Source organism: Protobothrops mucrosquamatus, unplaced genomic scaffold, assembly GCF_001527695.2.
Source record: "Protobothrops mucrosquamatus isolate PMUCROS unplaced genomic scaffold, P.Mucros_1.0 scaffold577, whole genome shotgun sequence".
NCBI classification, from domain to species: Eukaryota; Metazoa; Chordata; class Lepidosauria; order Squamata; family Viperidae; genus Protobothrops; species Protobothrops mucrosquamatus.
Window position 1 is genome coordinate 243,685 of NW_015386878.1, and position 15,300 is coordinate 258,984.

General features: G+C 33.7%; 1 protein-coding gene across 1 annotated transcript in view; it reads right to left on the reverse strand.

The window, feature by feature from the left end:
• CFAP47 (cilia and flagella associated protein 47) overlaps positions 1-11,177 on the reverse strand; it is a 174,451-nt gene extending 163,274 nt beyond the window's left edge. Inside the window, exons 1-7 of the mRNA XM_015817345.1 lie at positions 10,983-11,177; positions 8,454-8,605; positions 7,239-7,354; positions 3,865-4,003; positions 2,928-3,156; positions 2,035-2,186; positions 791-924 (exon numbers count right to left, since the gene is read on the reverse strand). Coding sequence (XP_015672831.1) covers positions 791-924; positions 2,035-2,186; positions 2,928-3,156; positions 3,865-4,003; positions 7,239-7,354; positions 8,454-8,605; positions 10,983-11,168 — 1,108 coding nt within the window. The 5' untranslated portion in view covers positions 11,169-11,177. The remainder of the gene's footprint in view (positions 1-790; positions 925-2,034; positions 2,187-2,927; positions 3,157-3,864; positions 4,004-7,238; positions 7,355-8,453; positions 8,606-10,982) is intronic.
• Positions 11,178-15,300: the final 4,123 nt, after the last annotated feature.

Here is a 15,300-nt window from a genome sequence, read left to right on the forward strand (position 1 = left end):
ATGAAAGCTAATGACCCCCATTGTTATTGTTAGTCCATTTGGTGATATCCACCTCCAGTCCCTTTGAAGTAGGCTGAAGGAAGTGAGGGCCATAAAGCCCCTTTGTTCACCCCCTTCCCTTCATCGTATGACAGAATCCAGAGCAGACAGAAATGCGGGTTTTCATAGTTGATAACTAGATATGGAGTATATTTGGATTATTTCCAAATATAGTTCAAACATTCAAGATTCTCAGTATCCTATAATACTCTATGTACGAACTATAGTTTCAAACAATCTTAAACAACTCTACATACAGTATACTCTATTGCTATAATTTTCAAAATTTATTCTAGTGGAAATGTTCATCATTACATTCAACAGTAAGTATCTTAAAGCCCAAACTGTGATGTTTGGCAGTCCCATCTAGAACCATAATTTATAATTTCAGAAAGGCTAACAAAATAAGGCCTCTCAAAAGCTGCATAACTTATTAGAAATGTTATTTTGTGAATATGAATTAAAGTACTTTCAAGAAATTCCATAGGATGCAATAATTGTGATCAATATTATGGTTATAATTTTTATCTAATGAAATATATAAATAATTCCATGAGATCAGCATTATAGCATTACAAACTTCAAAAAATCTTTATCTTACACACAACATTAGAAAGAAGAACTTGTTCTTATTAGATGCTCATCAAGAAATTAATTTTATGTTTTTTTAACAATACCTACATTGATCTCATTACTTTTCCTAGAAAATACATTTATTTCACACTTAATTCAGTATTTACCCATACCATACCTTGGATGGGTATTTCAGCACCAAGCATTGTGTGTAAGAAATCATCTTTGCTTCCTACAGCTTCAAATTTCAAAAAGACAGCATAATCTTTTCGTGATGGAGTTCTGTCAAAGTCTCTGTCAATTTGCAGCTGCCTATAAAATTTAAAATTACATTTACATTTCTATCATTCAGATTACTGATTTGTAACTGCTGATATCAAACTACATAGCAAAATAAAAGGGCATCAGATACCATAATTTTAAGGAACCACAGGCTGTAAATTTAACTTATCCAAAATCAGGATACGTAGAATTGAAATGTTCTATGTAATTTCAACAGAATCTTTTCATAATAAATATTCTCATTTGTTAATCATAAGACCACATGTAAACCTTAAATTAGATTATGTTATTCACAATTCAGAATAATGAATATTTCAAAACTTTCTTGCCATCTTTGACAATGACATTATTTTGATATTAAAATTTCAATTTACCAACTTCTAAATCATTGAACACATGCATATACAGTATTTGGCATTTCCACCCCTTTTTATCATTTCTGATGCTGTGTTGCCTAGCCTCTACTATTGGGGCATCTTGAGCTTGCATAGTTCAATAATCCCTTAACAATAAGAAGAATCATCTTTTTGTACTAAAAAACTCTCACCTCAGCAAGAAATGAAAACAAGTGATAGAGACCTTATTTCCCCTATCTGAAAGAATAAAAAGAAGAGCCATACATATTTTTCACTGCCTCTTGAAAACGGAATTCATTAAAGCATTTCACCTAATATAGAGAATAAGGAAGATGACCTTGACAAAGAACAGATCTCTTACCAAAGCAATGAGGAGGAGAACATTGCTTAAGCCCAAAACAAGAAGGTATGTGTAAATGTTTCATAGCCAGTCACCGGCGCCCCAATTCACATGGATATAAGAGAGGGAAAGCATAATCGGATTTGGAAAATTATATTACTACAGCTCATCTTAAAAAAGAATAGTTTTAAAAGTCTATGGAATTTATATTTTGGTATGTTCTACATTGTGGGGGGTGACATCAAAATAGGCTAATTACAATACAATAGATACAGATTATTGCTACAGTGAAGAAAATAAATTCTGTTAAATGAAATTAGGAATATACATACGTGGGTTTTGTGTGTATGTATACATGTATACAGACCTACGTACATATATACACACACTACAGCTTTTATCATTTTCATTGTGCTCATTACTTCAGTTTACAAAATCACTTACTTTGGACTAAAAGAAAGAAAAACCACAGTCTTCTGATAAGGTTGCAGTGTTCCTTCATTAGGAATGCAAGTAATCAAAGTTGAAACATCTGTTTCTTGATTTTCAGGATAATCTTTCAAAGCAGCATTTGAACTCTGCTGAATATCTGTGCCCTTTAAGAAAACATAAAATGAATATGCTAAAAATTAATTACTCCATGTATTTACATGGATGTTTCATATATAAGATCAATAAACTTGCTGAAAAGGTAACAGTTATAAAAATGTGAACAAAACTTGTCACCAAGTCTAGACCCCACTAAGCTTTCCTTTAAAACATGGCTAGTATATTATTTTAAAAGTAATAAATGTCTACAATTATTATTCATCAACAAATGTCCATTGATATGAAAGGCATGCACTTCAGAAATACCAAAACTATTACAACATTCATCTGGCGTATAAGATCCCTACAGCTTTCTCATGAAACCTTAAGAGTAAATAATAAAGTCATATAATATCAAAGCAATGGGTAGGTTTTAGTTCCACTTTAACATATTGTCCATGTTCATACCATTCACTTATTTGTGGGAGATATCAGAAGTAAATTTGTGGACATTACTGGAATGAAATCTAAATCTGCCTTTTGAAATGGCTTTTGAACGCTTATATGAACTGTGTTTAAAAATACAACAAGCCCAAATCTGGCCTATACTTATACTCTTACCTTTTCACATTATCAAGGGCAAGAATAATAGGAACTCTCATTTATATACAAATAATAGCCAAAATGTAAAAGAGTAACAAACTTTGTTTGTCCTTTGATAGCTTCTAAGTATGACAGAGAAGAAAGGGAATTCTGCTGAAAAAAAGATAGGTGTTTAAAAGCAGGCCTAAAATCAAGAGTTTACTTACCATCTCTCCACCAAGAGCATTATCCATCAAGACTGCCACCCAATCCACAGGCTCTGGACTTTTATTGTGAAGAATAATTTCTTCCATCTTGGAAGTTCCAAAGTAGACACATCCAAAATTAACACACTGGATAGTATTTGAGTGAGGCACACCTAAAACCTCAAGAACTTGTTCCACAATATTGGCTTTGATTTTTATCTCAGCAGTGGGTCCTCCCTGCAACTCCACACTTTGGATAACAACAGATAAAAAGGAATTGTGAGCTTCAGGACAATCACAGCTTAAGATTAATAATGCCATATTAATCATTTGGAATTTAAGATTTTATTAGCATATTTCACACACACACACATTTATAACTTAAACTTATAACAGTTGCCTATTTGTAACATTCAATGCTTCTTATCAGAATAGTAAGTGCTCTTAATATTACATAATATTAGAAGAGTTATAACTGAATTAATTCTTCATTATCCCCAATTTGGAATAATAAAGGAAACACCAAATTTCAATATAAGAAGGATTTTTAAATGAGGCTTCAAATTAGATTTTACTTAGAATTGGAGTTTACCGTTGCATTCTACCTAAATAAAATTAAACAGTCTGATTTAATTAAACTGTAATACCCAATGTACTGAGCTGTCATATAATTTATTGAAGCACAGCCATCCATTCTTTAGATAGGAAATTGAGTAGTATGCAACAAAAAGGTCCTATCCTTCACTCAAATTGTTCTTATTACATAGACTGCACTTGAATTGGCAATACTTTTACTTACTTCAATGACACAAGTAATTAAACATATCTATGCAGTGAAAGGGCAAAGAACACTACAGTATAAGGCATATGCTTCCATTTATTTATTATGTATCATAAAGTTTAATTCAAGAAGTAAATCAAAAGAGACAACACTGCAATTTAAATATACTGCACTTACGTGGCTAGTTGATTAATTATTTTTGGTACATCGGTACATATCTCCACTTTAATCAATTTCACTGTTTTTGGTTCTATCACGCCATTGATTGGTGCAATAATAATAGGAACACTTCCTCTGTATTTTATGTCAAATGTACCTTAAAATATAAAAATTAAATAAATTAAAAACAAAACCATCTAGTGAATACACATAAAATTAAATGCTAATCTTTTTGCCTCCAATGATAAAAGGATCACAATAACAGAATAATAAGATGCATCATCATCAAGAGATCTCATCAAGGTTGTCTATCTTCCTCAGCTATTTCTCCTCAGTCATATTGTAAGACATCATTCTAAGTTTATAAAAAGTACAGTCTTTCTTCAGATACTGTTAATGTATACTTATACATTCCTCTGAGATAAAGCTAACAATAAATGTTAATCCCAAGCAATCACACAACTCAAGCAGAACTGCAGACTCCTCTTATCGTAGATGCAGCCATATAAATGAAATAATTAAAAATTTAACCATTATACATTAATCATTATATACTGCGTCGTAGTGGCACAGTGGTTAGAATGTAGTACTGCATGCTAACTCTGCCCACAGCCAGGAGTTCAATCCAGACAAATTCAAGGTTGATTCAGCCTTCCATCCTTTCAAGGGCAGTAAAATGAGTATCCAGATTGTTGGGGGGAATATGCTGACAATGTAAATCGCTCAGAGAGTGCTATAAAGCACTATGGAGTGGTATATAAGTCTAAGTACTATTGCTATGCTTTAGCTTTATATGAAAACTAAACATTTAAGCCTGTCCATTCCTTCCACCATATTTGTAATGGCAGCTTGCAAATCCCCCTTCCAAGATATTACAGGAGAGGAAATGCCAAAACAATGATATTGTCCTTACTCTGGAATACTCTATTCCCTGCTTACACTTTGGACAGCAGTGAAGACTGCTTTTCCAATAAGCTTTCAAGGCAGAGGATGCTAGTTAACTGGAAATTACTGCTTATGGGAGTTTATCATTTGGTATCATTTGCATGATGTAATATATCTTTATTTTTCATTCATAAGAGGACAAAAGACCAATGTCAAACCATCACAAGTGCCAGCCCTTTTGTACATCCATTGTGAGTTGAATGTACAAACAAAAACGTCATTTTTGTCATTTTAACAAAAAATATCAGGTTCTATGATGCATTTGAACATGTTTTTACTATTTTTATTATTTTTACCTGTAAGCCATCTAGCATTAGCTACTTATAATTCATGCATAAGTAAAAATCATTTTCAATGATTTTTATTGAAATTTAAAAATACAAAGATAAAAAACTAATGCAAATTAAGAAAAATACAAAAAACAAAAAAAGCAAAAAGTGCAAAGAGAAAAAAGAATGTGGTAAGGCTGGAAGAAATATGTAAAAGAGAGTGGAAAATATTAAAAAATTACTTCTCCCTTCATCAACACAAGTACAGTTTCAGTAAATTAGCAATGTTAGAACAATGACTTCTCCAATATTTTAACCTAACCTTTCATCCTATCTATGTATCTATCTAAGAAATAAATAAATTTCATATTACTTTGATGTGATTTACCTAATTTTCTCTAAAAATACAAAAAATATTGTTCCATATTTTGTATCAATAAGCAAATATTTAAACCCTGACCATTCAAGGAATCAGAAAAGATCAAGAGCTACCAGAAACAACATATTGAAATTTAATCCTTTCAAATAATATCCCAGAAATTTCTTATCATTTTCTCTTCATCTCTCCTCAGAAACTCCTTTGCAAATATAACACTTTTCTTCTCTAAAACTACAACAAAAAATCTTTTCTTTTCATATCTGATCTATAAACAAATATTTAAAGTCTCATCATTCAGTCCTTATTTTAAAAAGAAAAAGCTGCTGGAAAAAAATACACATTTTAATTTTGGTTGAATAATCCAATTTTATAAATCTTTTTTTTTACTTTTGAAATCTTGATGTTTATTCCTTTAAAATCATCTGTCTGAAGTCGATATCTTTTCATTCTTGCTTCATCTTTTCTCAGGAACTTCTTCAGAAGTATAACCTATCTCTTTTGTAATTCCAAAATAAAAGACTTATTTGGACAACTTTCTTGACATCCACACTTCTAAGTCATTTTTCTGATTATTTGTGTAAGCTATTAAAATATCAGCCACTTTTATTTATAAATTCAGTATATCTTTGACATCATTCTTGTAGTCTGTCAGTTTTAAATCCATATCCAAAACAGCCCGATTCTCAGTTGTATCATCTTCTATCTCCTCTTTTGAGCCCATTATTATACAACCTGAAAAGGAAGTTCTGAGTACCTTGTTGCCAAAAATCCTTGAATTCTCCCAGAGTTAAAATACTTTTCTCCATTCTATATAAATGTGACATCTTCTTTAATTAAAATCTTGAGTCATGGTTGCTTTTAATAACCTGCCGCCAAAGTCTCCTTTTATCATGTTTTTCTCTACTCCACATTTTCCCAGTGAAAAGATTTCTTACACTTAAATTCAGATTCTTCCTATATTTTGATAACATTCTGAACAAACCACAGGAAATATTCTTAAAATTATTTCATAATTTTATTTCCAGTCAATCTGGCCCTTAGTCCATTTCAAAACTTTTCATAATCAAGCTTCTAATCTCCTTTTTGCTGCTTATTTCCAAATAAGAGGTTTTTTCTTTAATTTCTTAAACTTACATGAAACTTCTTTCAATAAGGATCAAAGGAAAATCACCAATGTAATTAATATATAGAGAGAGATTATATAGAAATTAATTTTTAATCATATTCTCTTTATATATATTGACACCATTCATAGGGTCATACAACATTAACCTGGGTTAAGTGACTAATCTGTCATTTTTCAATTCTTCATTTTTCTTCAACTGGGGCACCTATTTATGGCTATGGACTGTGTGATGGGGAAAAGTATAAAAAAAAGTATAAAAAGTATAAAAAGTGGCTCATGCACTAGAACATTGTTGCTACAGGGATTTCACTGTGCAATCATTCATAAAAGCATTTGCCAGGGATAAACAGCAGATTCAAGTTTTGATAATATATTGATGGTTGAGATACACTATCATAAAATAAACCAGTTTCATATTTTGACTAAGCACTCAGTCTTTACATAATGTATGCCACGGTTCAAATCTAGTTAATATCCTAAATCAAAGTACAATATGGTTTACTATGTCGCATGAAATAACCAAAGCTATGTCCAGCCATTGAGCTACGTCATATTATCATTTGTTTTTGCTTCGATGGGTTCATATTTCATGCTGAACCAAAAATAAATTACATTATGATTTGTATAAGTGTACAGCTAGCTAAATACACTAAACTCTATAAAAAATATTTACCTGGGGATGATCCATAGTTTGTAATTTTAGTTACTGCATGTATTATTTTACTGTTCGCAATCACTGTTCCAAAATTTATCTCAGGTTCAATTTCTAAGAAACAACATGGACGTAATCTGCAAAAAAAGTCTATTTTATTGGTTTTATATCATTTTATTGATTTAATTTTTAAATACATTTCAAGGGAAATAAAGTATTTTTGGATTTTTTCAACAGATACATTAACTACATTTCTTAACTTAGTATTTATGTTGCTATGTTTTTAAGTATTGTAAGCACAATGAAATCATATTAATTTGCAACTATATTTTATTTAGCTTGAAATTTTTGTATGTCAAAATATTTAATACTTATTGCCTATTTCTATTCAAGATAATAATTTAGTACACAATTAATACCTGAAATATTACCATAGTTTTGGTACTATTACAGTGGTACCTCAGTACTCAACTGCTTTGAAACACATCAAATTTGGTACTCAATGCATTTTGATGCGAAAATTTTACACCAATATTTATAGTTTGTTTGGTGCTCAATGTACAAACTAGAACTTGTTGATGTCGGCTGCCTTGTGACTCACTACATTATTCCTTATGGGAAAAATTTGTTTGGTACTTGTATTTGGTACTCATTGTGCCTTCTGATTAACAATGAGAACCAAAAGTACCACTGTAAATTAATTCAGTATTACATAAACTCACAATACTTGGTGTAAGAGACACTGCCATATTTCACACATAACAAAGCAGATTAAACAAAGCACATTAAATTAAGAACCTGAAACTGCATGTTAGCAGTCACAAGCACTTATAAGTAAGGTTAATGGGTTTTTTCCACCTGATCGGCCTTGCACAGACAAAATGGAGGAACAGTCAGAACAGGCTTTGTTCCACATTAGTGCAAGACCAATGGACTGCTTCAGTACAACAAAGATTGAGACCCCCTGAAATATATAGATTAAAATTTTAATTATTAAATGCGGTGTATTTTTTTCTCATCCAATGCTACTCTAATTAAATAATTAGGTTTAGCTGGAGGTCACAAAACATTATTTTAGAGCTTTGCAGAGCCACAAAGTTTGAGAACTTCCTGTTTTAAAACAAACTAATCATCACAATAAACTAAGCTAAAGTTTTGCCCATTTGTTGGGGTTTAGTGTGCAAATGCTAGCCAAATATTTAACCAACAGTAGAGTTTTATGTTGAAATGCCATACCCAATCAGAGGAATTTCAATTACTTTTTTTTCTACATGAAGGAGGAGCCTATCATGAAGGTCTTCCTCACTGTCCGGATGATATTCCACAGTGGCTGTTATGTAAAGGCCAGAAGCAACAGGTTTCTTTGGATTTTCCACAATTAGTTTGAACTGCAAAATTAATAAACCATTCAATTTTACAAATGTTATCTGAACATGAGGTTCTTCACCACCATACAACTATCACTCAGCAAATTATAGTGCAAATAAAGATTTTTTAAAGGAAACATTTTTCTTTTAGTTACATGATGTATTCTGGCAACAACTAAAGCAAAACAGGATGGATGGACAGATGGATGGACAGATATAGAAATTGTGCTGTAGATATAGGAAACAATACTGCAAGAGAAAGTACTGTGGTAAGGAGTGTGAAACTATCATAAACATAGGAAACATACAAAAAAATGAAAGAGGAAGTACCAATTAGGAAGGTCACCTGCTTTTTTAAAGGGACTGTAATCTCATTCATGCCTCCTATTCTCTTTGAACTATTTACCCTGTAATATCTTGTAAGATTCTTTCCCAAACTTACACCCTGCAGATATTTTGAGTATCTTGTATCTTTTCCAGCCACTGAGTTTTATGCCTGTAATAGACTGGTGATGGCATAGTAATAGATCTAGCACCAGATTCAAAAATTGTATAATAAACCTGCATTACTAGACAATATTGTGCTGATGCAAAGTTATGTATTTCCTACCTTTGAATTTTAACTTTTTATTGACTGAATTCTTATTTCATCTTACCATTGAACTACCTTTGTTCGAGATTGTAGACAAGTATGTTTCTAACCTATAAATAACTGAAGGAACGAAAACTATTCCCCCTTCATATACTAATCTTAGTGCAAGAAATAATAATCATGGCTCTTCAAAAAGAATTAGTGAATTACTAAAAGTCAACATGGGTTTGTCAAAAACAGATCATGCCAGACAAATCTTATTGCATTCTTTGACCAAGTGACAAAATTAGTGGATCAGAGGAATGCTGTGGATATAATTTACTTGGACTTCAGTAAGGCATTTGATAAAGTAGATCACAATCTACTACTTGATAAGATAGAAAAATGTGGGTTAGACAGCATCACCACCAGATGGATCCGTAGCTGGCTGACCGGCTGTACTCAGTGTGTGGTCCTCAATGGAACCGCATCTACATGGAGGGAAGTGTGTAGTGGGGTGCCACAAAGCTCTGTTCTGGGTCCAGTGCTCTTCAATATCTTCATCAACAATTTGGACGAGAGGATAGATGGGGAAATCATCAAATTTGCAGACAACACCAAGCTGGCAGGAATAGCCAACACTCCAGAAGACAGGCTTAGGATACAGGAGGATCTGGACAGACTTGAACACTGGGCGCTAACCAACAAAATGAAATTCAATGGTGAAAAAAGTAAGGTTCTACATTTAGGCAAGAAAAACCAAATGTACAGGTATAGTATAGGGGGTACCTTGCTCAATAATAGTAACTGTGAGAGGGACCTCGGAGTCCTAGTGGACAATCACTTAAATATGAGCCAGCAGTGTGCTGCAGCTGCCAAAAAGGCCAACACAGTGCTGGGCTGCATTAACAGAGGGATAGAATCAAGATCACGTGAAGTATTAATACCACTTTATAATGCCTTGGTAAGGCCACACTTGGAATACTGCATCCAGTTTTGGTCACCAGGATGTAAAAAAGATGTTGAGACTCTAGAAAGAGTACAGAGAAGAGCAACAAAGATGATTAGGGGACTGGAGGCTGAAGCATACTGTATAAGGAAAGGCTGCTGGAATTGGGTATGTCTAGTTTAATGAAGAGAAGGACGAGGGGGGACATGATAGCAGTCTTCCAATATCTCAGGGGTTGCCACAAAGAAGAGGGAGTCAAGCTATTCTCCAAAGTGCCTGAAGGCAGGACAAGAAGCAACGGGTGGAAACTAATCAAGGAGAGAAGCAACCTAGAACTAAGGAGAAACTTCCTGACAGTTAGAACAATTAACCAGTGGAACAACCTGCCTCCAGAAGCGGTGAATGCTCCAACACTGGAAGTTTTTAAGAAAAGACTGGACAGCCATTTGTCTGAAATGGTATAGGGTTTCCTGCCTGAGCAAGGGGTTGGACTAGATGACCTCCAAGGTCCCTTCCAACTTTATTATTATATTGTTGTTGTTATTGTTGTTATTATTATTATTAATTCCAGTAACCCACTCAGTATCCTTTTCCCCCCCCTTTAAGTATACTTCCCTCCCCAAAGATGGACACCAAATTAAAGATTTGTTGCTAAAGGGGTTTCTCATTAAGACTCATTAGGTTTGATGCTGCCGAAACAAAACTAACTCCGTCCAATATGATACCGGCTAAAAAGAGAGTTTGTCCGGAGCTTACAGAAATAGCTAAGTTCACGGTAAAGCAGCAGGGGGAATCCCAAGCCTCAGTCAGGTTCTGACTAAGATTTCTAACTTCTTCGCTCCACTCCCTTGGTTGAGACTGCCTTGTTCCCGTCCCACCTGAGTCCGTTCCGGAGGTTGTAAATGAAGCGAACAGCTGCGTGTCTGCAGGTTTTGGACGCTAAGCAGCGCTCTGTAACAACTGCCTGGCATCGCATCCACGAAGCGTAGCTCGGGCGGCGTAATGCGCACTCCGTCGACGTCCATGGATCCGCCGGTTCCCTGCTCGCCTCCGCGGGAGCTCATGGCGGCCTCTAAGCGAGCCAGCTTCGTGCGCCGAGAGTTCGTGTTTCCAAGGAGACGCAAGCTTCTTTTGCACACAGCGGCTGGAGAGCTGTTGCCCCGCAACCGGAATCCGTATTCTGATTGGCGACTAAGGCTTCAAACTGAAACTCTGCCCATGAACGCGGAGCCTCCAATAGAAGGGAATCCTTGTCCTGCAAAGGGAAAGATGCGGCTGTTCAATAACAAGCTAATCAAGCAGTGTTCCTCAACCTTGACAATTTTAAGGCATGTGGACTTCAACTCCCAGAATTCCACAGCCAGCATTGCTGGCTGTGGAATTCTGGGAGTTGAAGTCCACATGCCTTAAAATTGTCAAGGTTGAGAAACACTGAGCTAATCAGAAGCGCTGCACATGAGTGATGGGTGGGGGTGGGGGGGTGAGCTTTATTTTGGTGTTTGTTACTCCCGCTGTTTTACGTTCTAGAGACAAAGGCATCTCTGAAGGCACAATCATGTACTGTAAAGTAAGGACAAGAATCTGACCAACTGGAATTTCTGCTCAGTGATCCCGATGGCTTTCTCTTAATCACAGAAGCATTGAATATATGATTCAGTGTTAGATGAGATATAACAACCAACTACANGAAATGTTGGTCACCCACTATATATACATGGCTTCTCCATATTAGTGATGTTGCTTTCTCTCAATTTCATTGAAGCCTAATCCTAACCTTACATGAATCTCCAGCCAAATAGGATCTCCTAATCTATTTACCAAGCTATAAAAACTAGGCACAACAGAAATAAAAGAAACATAAAGGGGCCCTCATAATGAATAAGTTTGGTTTTCCTCAATGATTTCATGGAAGCTTAAATATAAACATGTTAAACATTAATTTCTATGAATTGTTTTTATAGCCAAAAGGGATTTCCCATGCATTTTGCCAAGATACTAAAATGTAACTAGCTGCATATGTAACAGCCCCATAATCAATAAAATGTGTCTCCCCATATAACTGTGATGTTCATTTTTCTCACTAAATTCAAAGGAGCCTAATCCTAGGTGAATTTCCATCCAAATAGCATTTGCCAGAAATAACTGAAAAGTGCAACCAATACCATTTTCATCCATATCCAGGCCTGAATCTTAACTGAAAGGGTCCAGATAATCCATTTAATCCAGGACCCTCTTTTATGTGCAAAAAAATCTCACATAAACATTGCAGAAAAAGAAAAACCGTTTAACATTACCAAAATAATAAGCCCTTATTTAAATGTCAAAAATAATATAATAAAAAATCCATTACAATTTTAACTTTTGCAAAAGAAAAACTATTCAATCCAGATAATCACAAAGCACCCCAGAAACAGGAACTCTTTCTTTAAACCATGATCAGATAGACCAGTTTATTTTTTTGCTTCTTCCTCCCAATAAACGAAATGCTAATTCCTCTTTCCTTCGATCATCTTTACCTCTTCTCTCAACATTCTTACCTTTTATTGAGGTTCACTTGTAATTTCCCTGAAGTAGCTCCAGAAAATCTCTTATATTTCAATTTTAGTGGGTAGTCCACATTGCTGTTTTTGATACATTATTTATATATCCTTTACAGTTTTTAAATTATCATCTAACTGTACATTCAATATTTCCACATCTTTCATTTGTAATTTTTAAATAAGCCTTAAAATCAATTACAATTATATCCAGAGGAATTTGCTCATCTTCAGTAATAATTGTTGGTTTCAGTAAAGAGTTAAAAAGCTTGAGTACTTCAGCAACTCATAAATTAAACATTTCCTTTAAAACAGCCACTCTGTGCTCTAGTAATTGACATTCAAAGTCTTGTTTGCAATCCATATGTAAATAAGACAGATTTTTCCCACATGAGGCTCTTTCTACTTATACATTCTTTAGGTCAATTTCATAAATCCTTAGCATTTATAAAGTGTTCCATAAACAAACCAGAAATCACATCTTTGCTGTATAGAGCTAGAAATAGCAAAAAATAAAGCTCTTATGATGTTGAAAGGGCATAATTTTGCTTCTTTTTAAACAAATTGAAAAGAATCCCAGCAACTATAGACTTGTGATTTTAAAGGTTTTTTGATCATAAAAAACTAATAAATAAAATTATAAAGTGATTGAAAGGACTCAAACCATGAGTCCTTCAAAGACTGCATTTAAAACTCATTGTATGATGGAACTGGCGACCCACAACTGATTGAAAGTGGATGTAAAAGTGATGGTTTCTCTTGCCTGCTCACAAAAATCAGGTATCCATACTTATGGAAAGTGTAGGAGTCAATTCCCCTTCCTTCACCAGATATAGTTTCTCTCCCAACCCCAAATATTTCTCCCATCTTGCTTTTTCTAGATTTCATGAGGAGCTAACCCTAATTAGCTAGATTTCTATAACAGATTTCCATATATATCCCCTGCCCAAAAAACATAATATAAGATAGAACAGAAATGTAAGAGGCCAACTAACCATGAACTGCTTATCTGAACCTCTCTGTCATGTTGGATTTACTCACTGAGTAAATGGGGACCTAACTTAACCCTAGGTGGGTTTCCATGCATTCTGCCAGAAGAATAATATATGGAAACAGGGAAAACTAAGAGCCCCAATAACCATAAAAAGAATCTCCAAAACCTTCTGTCACATTGCTCTGACTAACTTATTTCATATGGACCTAATGCCAACCTTAAGTGGATTTCATCCCCAAAGGGTTTTCCTCATGCATTTGTTGTATTTTATGAGGAAGTCATAAGATTCTAAAATTTCTTAAGTCGTTTCTTCATTTTCTTTTTCTTTACTAATTGTTTTCCTTCTTTACTTTTTCTCTACCTTTTCTTTCTTTTTTGTAACTATTTTTATTTTTTTATTTTAGTTTGTATTAATCATTATTTTGTCAGCTATTAAGATTATTGTTCCATAAAATGGTGATATATTGATATATTCACAATAGAAGATAAAATAACAAGTATTTTTGCACAATACTGGACTTTTAATGAACTTTTTGCTGCAAATAGAAAGAGCTAAAATAATGAATTTTAGATTAGACAATCAAAAAGTGATGAATAAGGGGACAAAGAAATTATGGAGATGTTTAAGAGGAAGTAGGGATAATAATTTTGATTGTAACTGCTATGAAGAAGATACTTCTTTATCTGTTTTTCTTTGTTTTCCATGTATTGTTTCCTACGGTTTTTCTTTTTTCTTTTTATATATTTCTTACTTTTCTTTCATTCAAGTAAAAGTTCTCAATAAAAATTTTTAAAAAGCAATAATATTTTATGTCAGTTTTAATTGGTGATTATGTAACATTAACAAAAGCAAAGATTTTATAGATATTATAAATGCAACTGTAACTATTTTTATTGTGGTATTGTCAAGGTTGCTAACATCGGATGTTCTTGCTTGACAATATATGAAGAAGCAGACATTCCCTATTTAACCTGTGTATTACTCTAAAGTTAGATAGTGTTGGAAAGGAGAGGGGAAAGGATGTACTTGGGGAATAGTTAGCCATAACAATATTTCAGTACAGTATTTTTCAAGGTTAGTTGTAACCAGAGGAGATATGGGAGGGAAAGTTCACACTTCAAACTAATTGGAGAACTTGATTGATGACTGTTAAATGAAGGAGTGAGTTATGCTTTGTTACGGGTGATTGGGGGGAGGAGAATTCAGATTTTGGCTTCACTATGTACATGCCGAAGCTATGTAGTAATTAAAAAGATTCTTTAAGGAAAACAATGCCTCAAAGTTCTTTGAAGAGCTTCTACTTTCGGAACCATGACAGGTATATTTCTCAAATACATATTCACAACAAAAGGTTAAAACAGCCAATCTATTGCAACAACAGTGGTTCTTAAGCTGAGGGTAATTAGCCCTAAAGTGGGCATATCCTGAGTGTAATACAACAATTTGTAATTGTTTGTGAGCCAACGATTCAGTTTGGAATTGCCTATTGTGTAAAACAACAGTGTGGAATTTTTTTGTGAGATACTGTCATTATTTGATACCACAAAAGGAGTAATTTTATTTATGAGAAAAATAATATAATTTATTTTTGTTAATTTCATAACCATTTCATGGGGAAACAAATGGCAGTAATTTGCTCAGCTCAGAAGCCTAAAAATATTAAT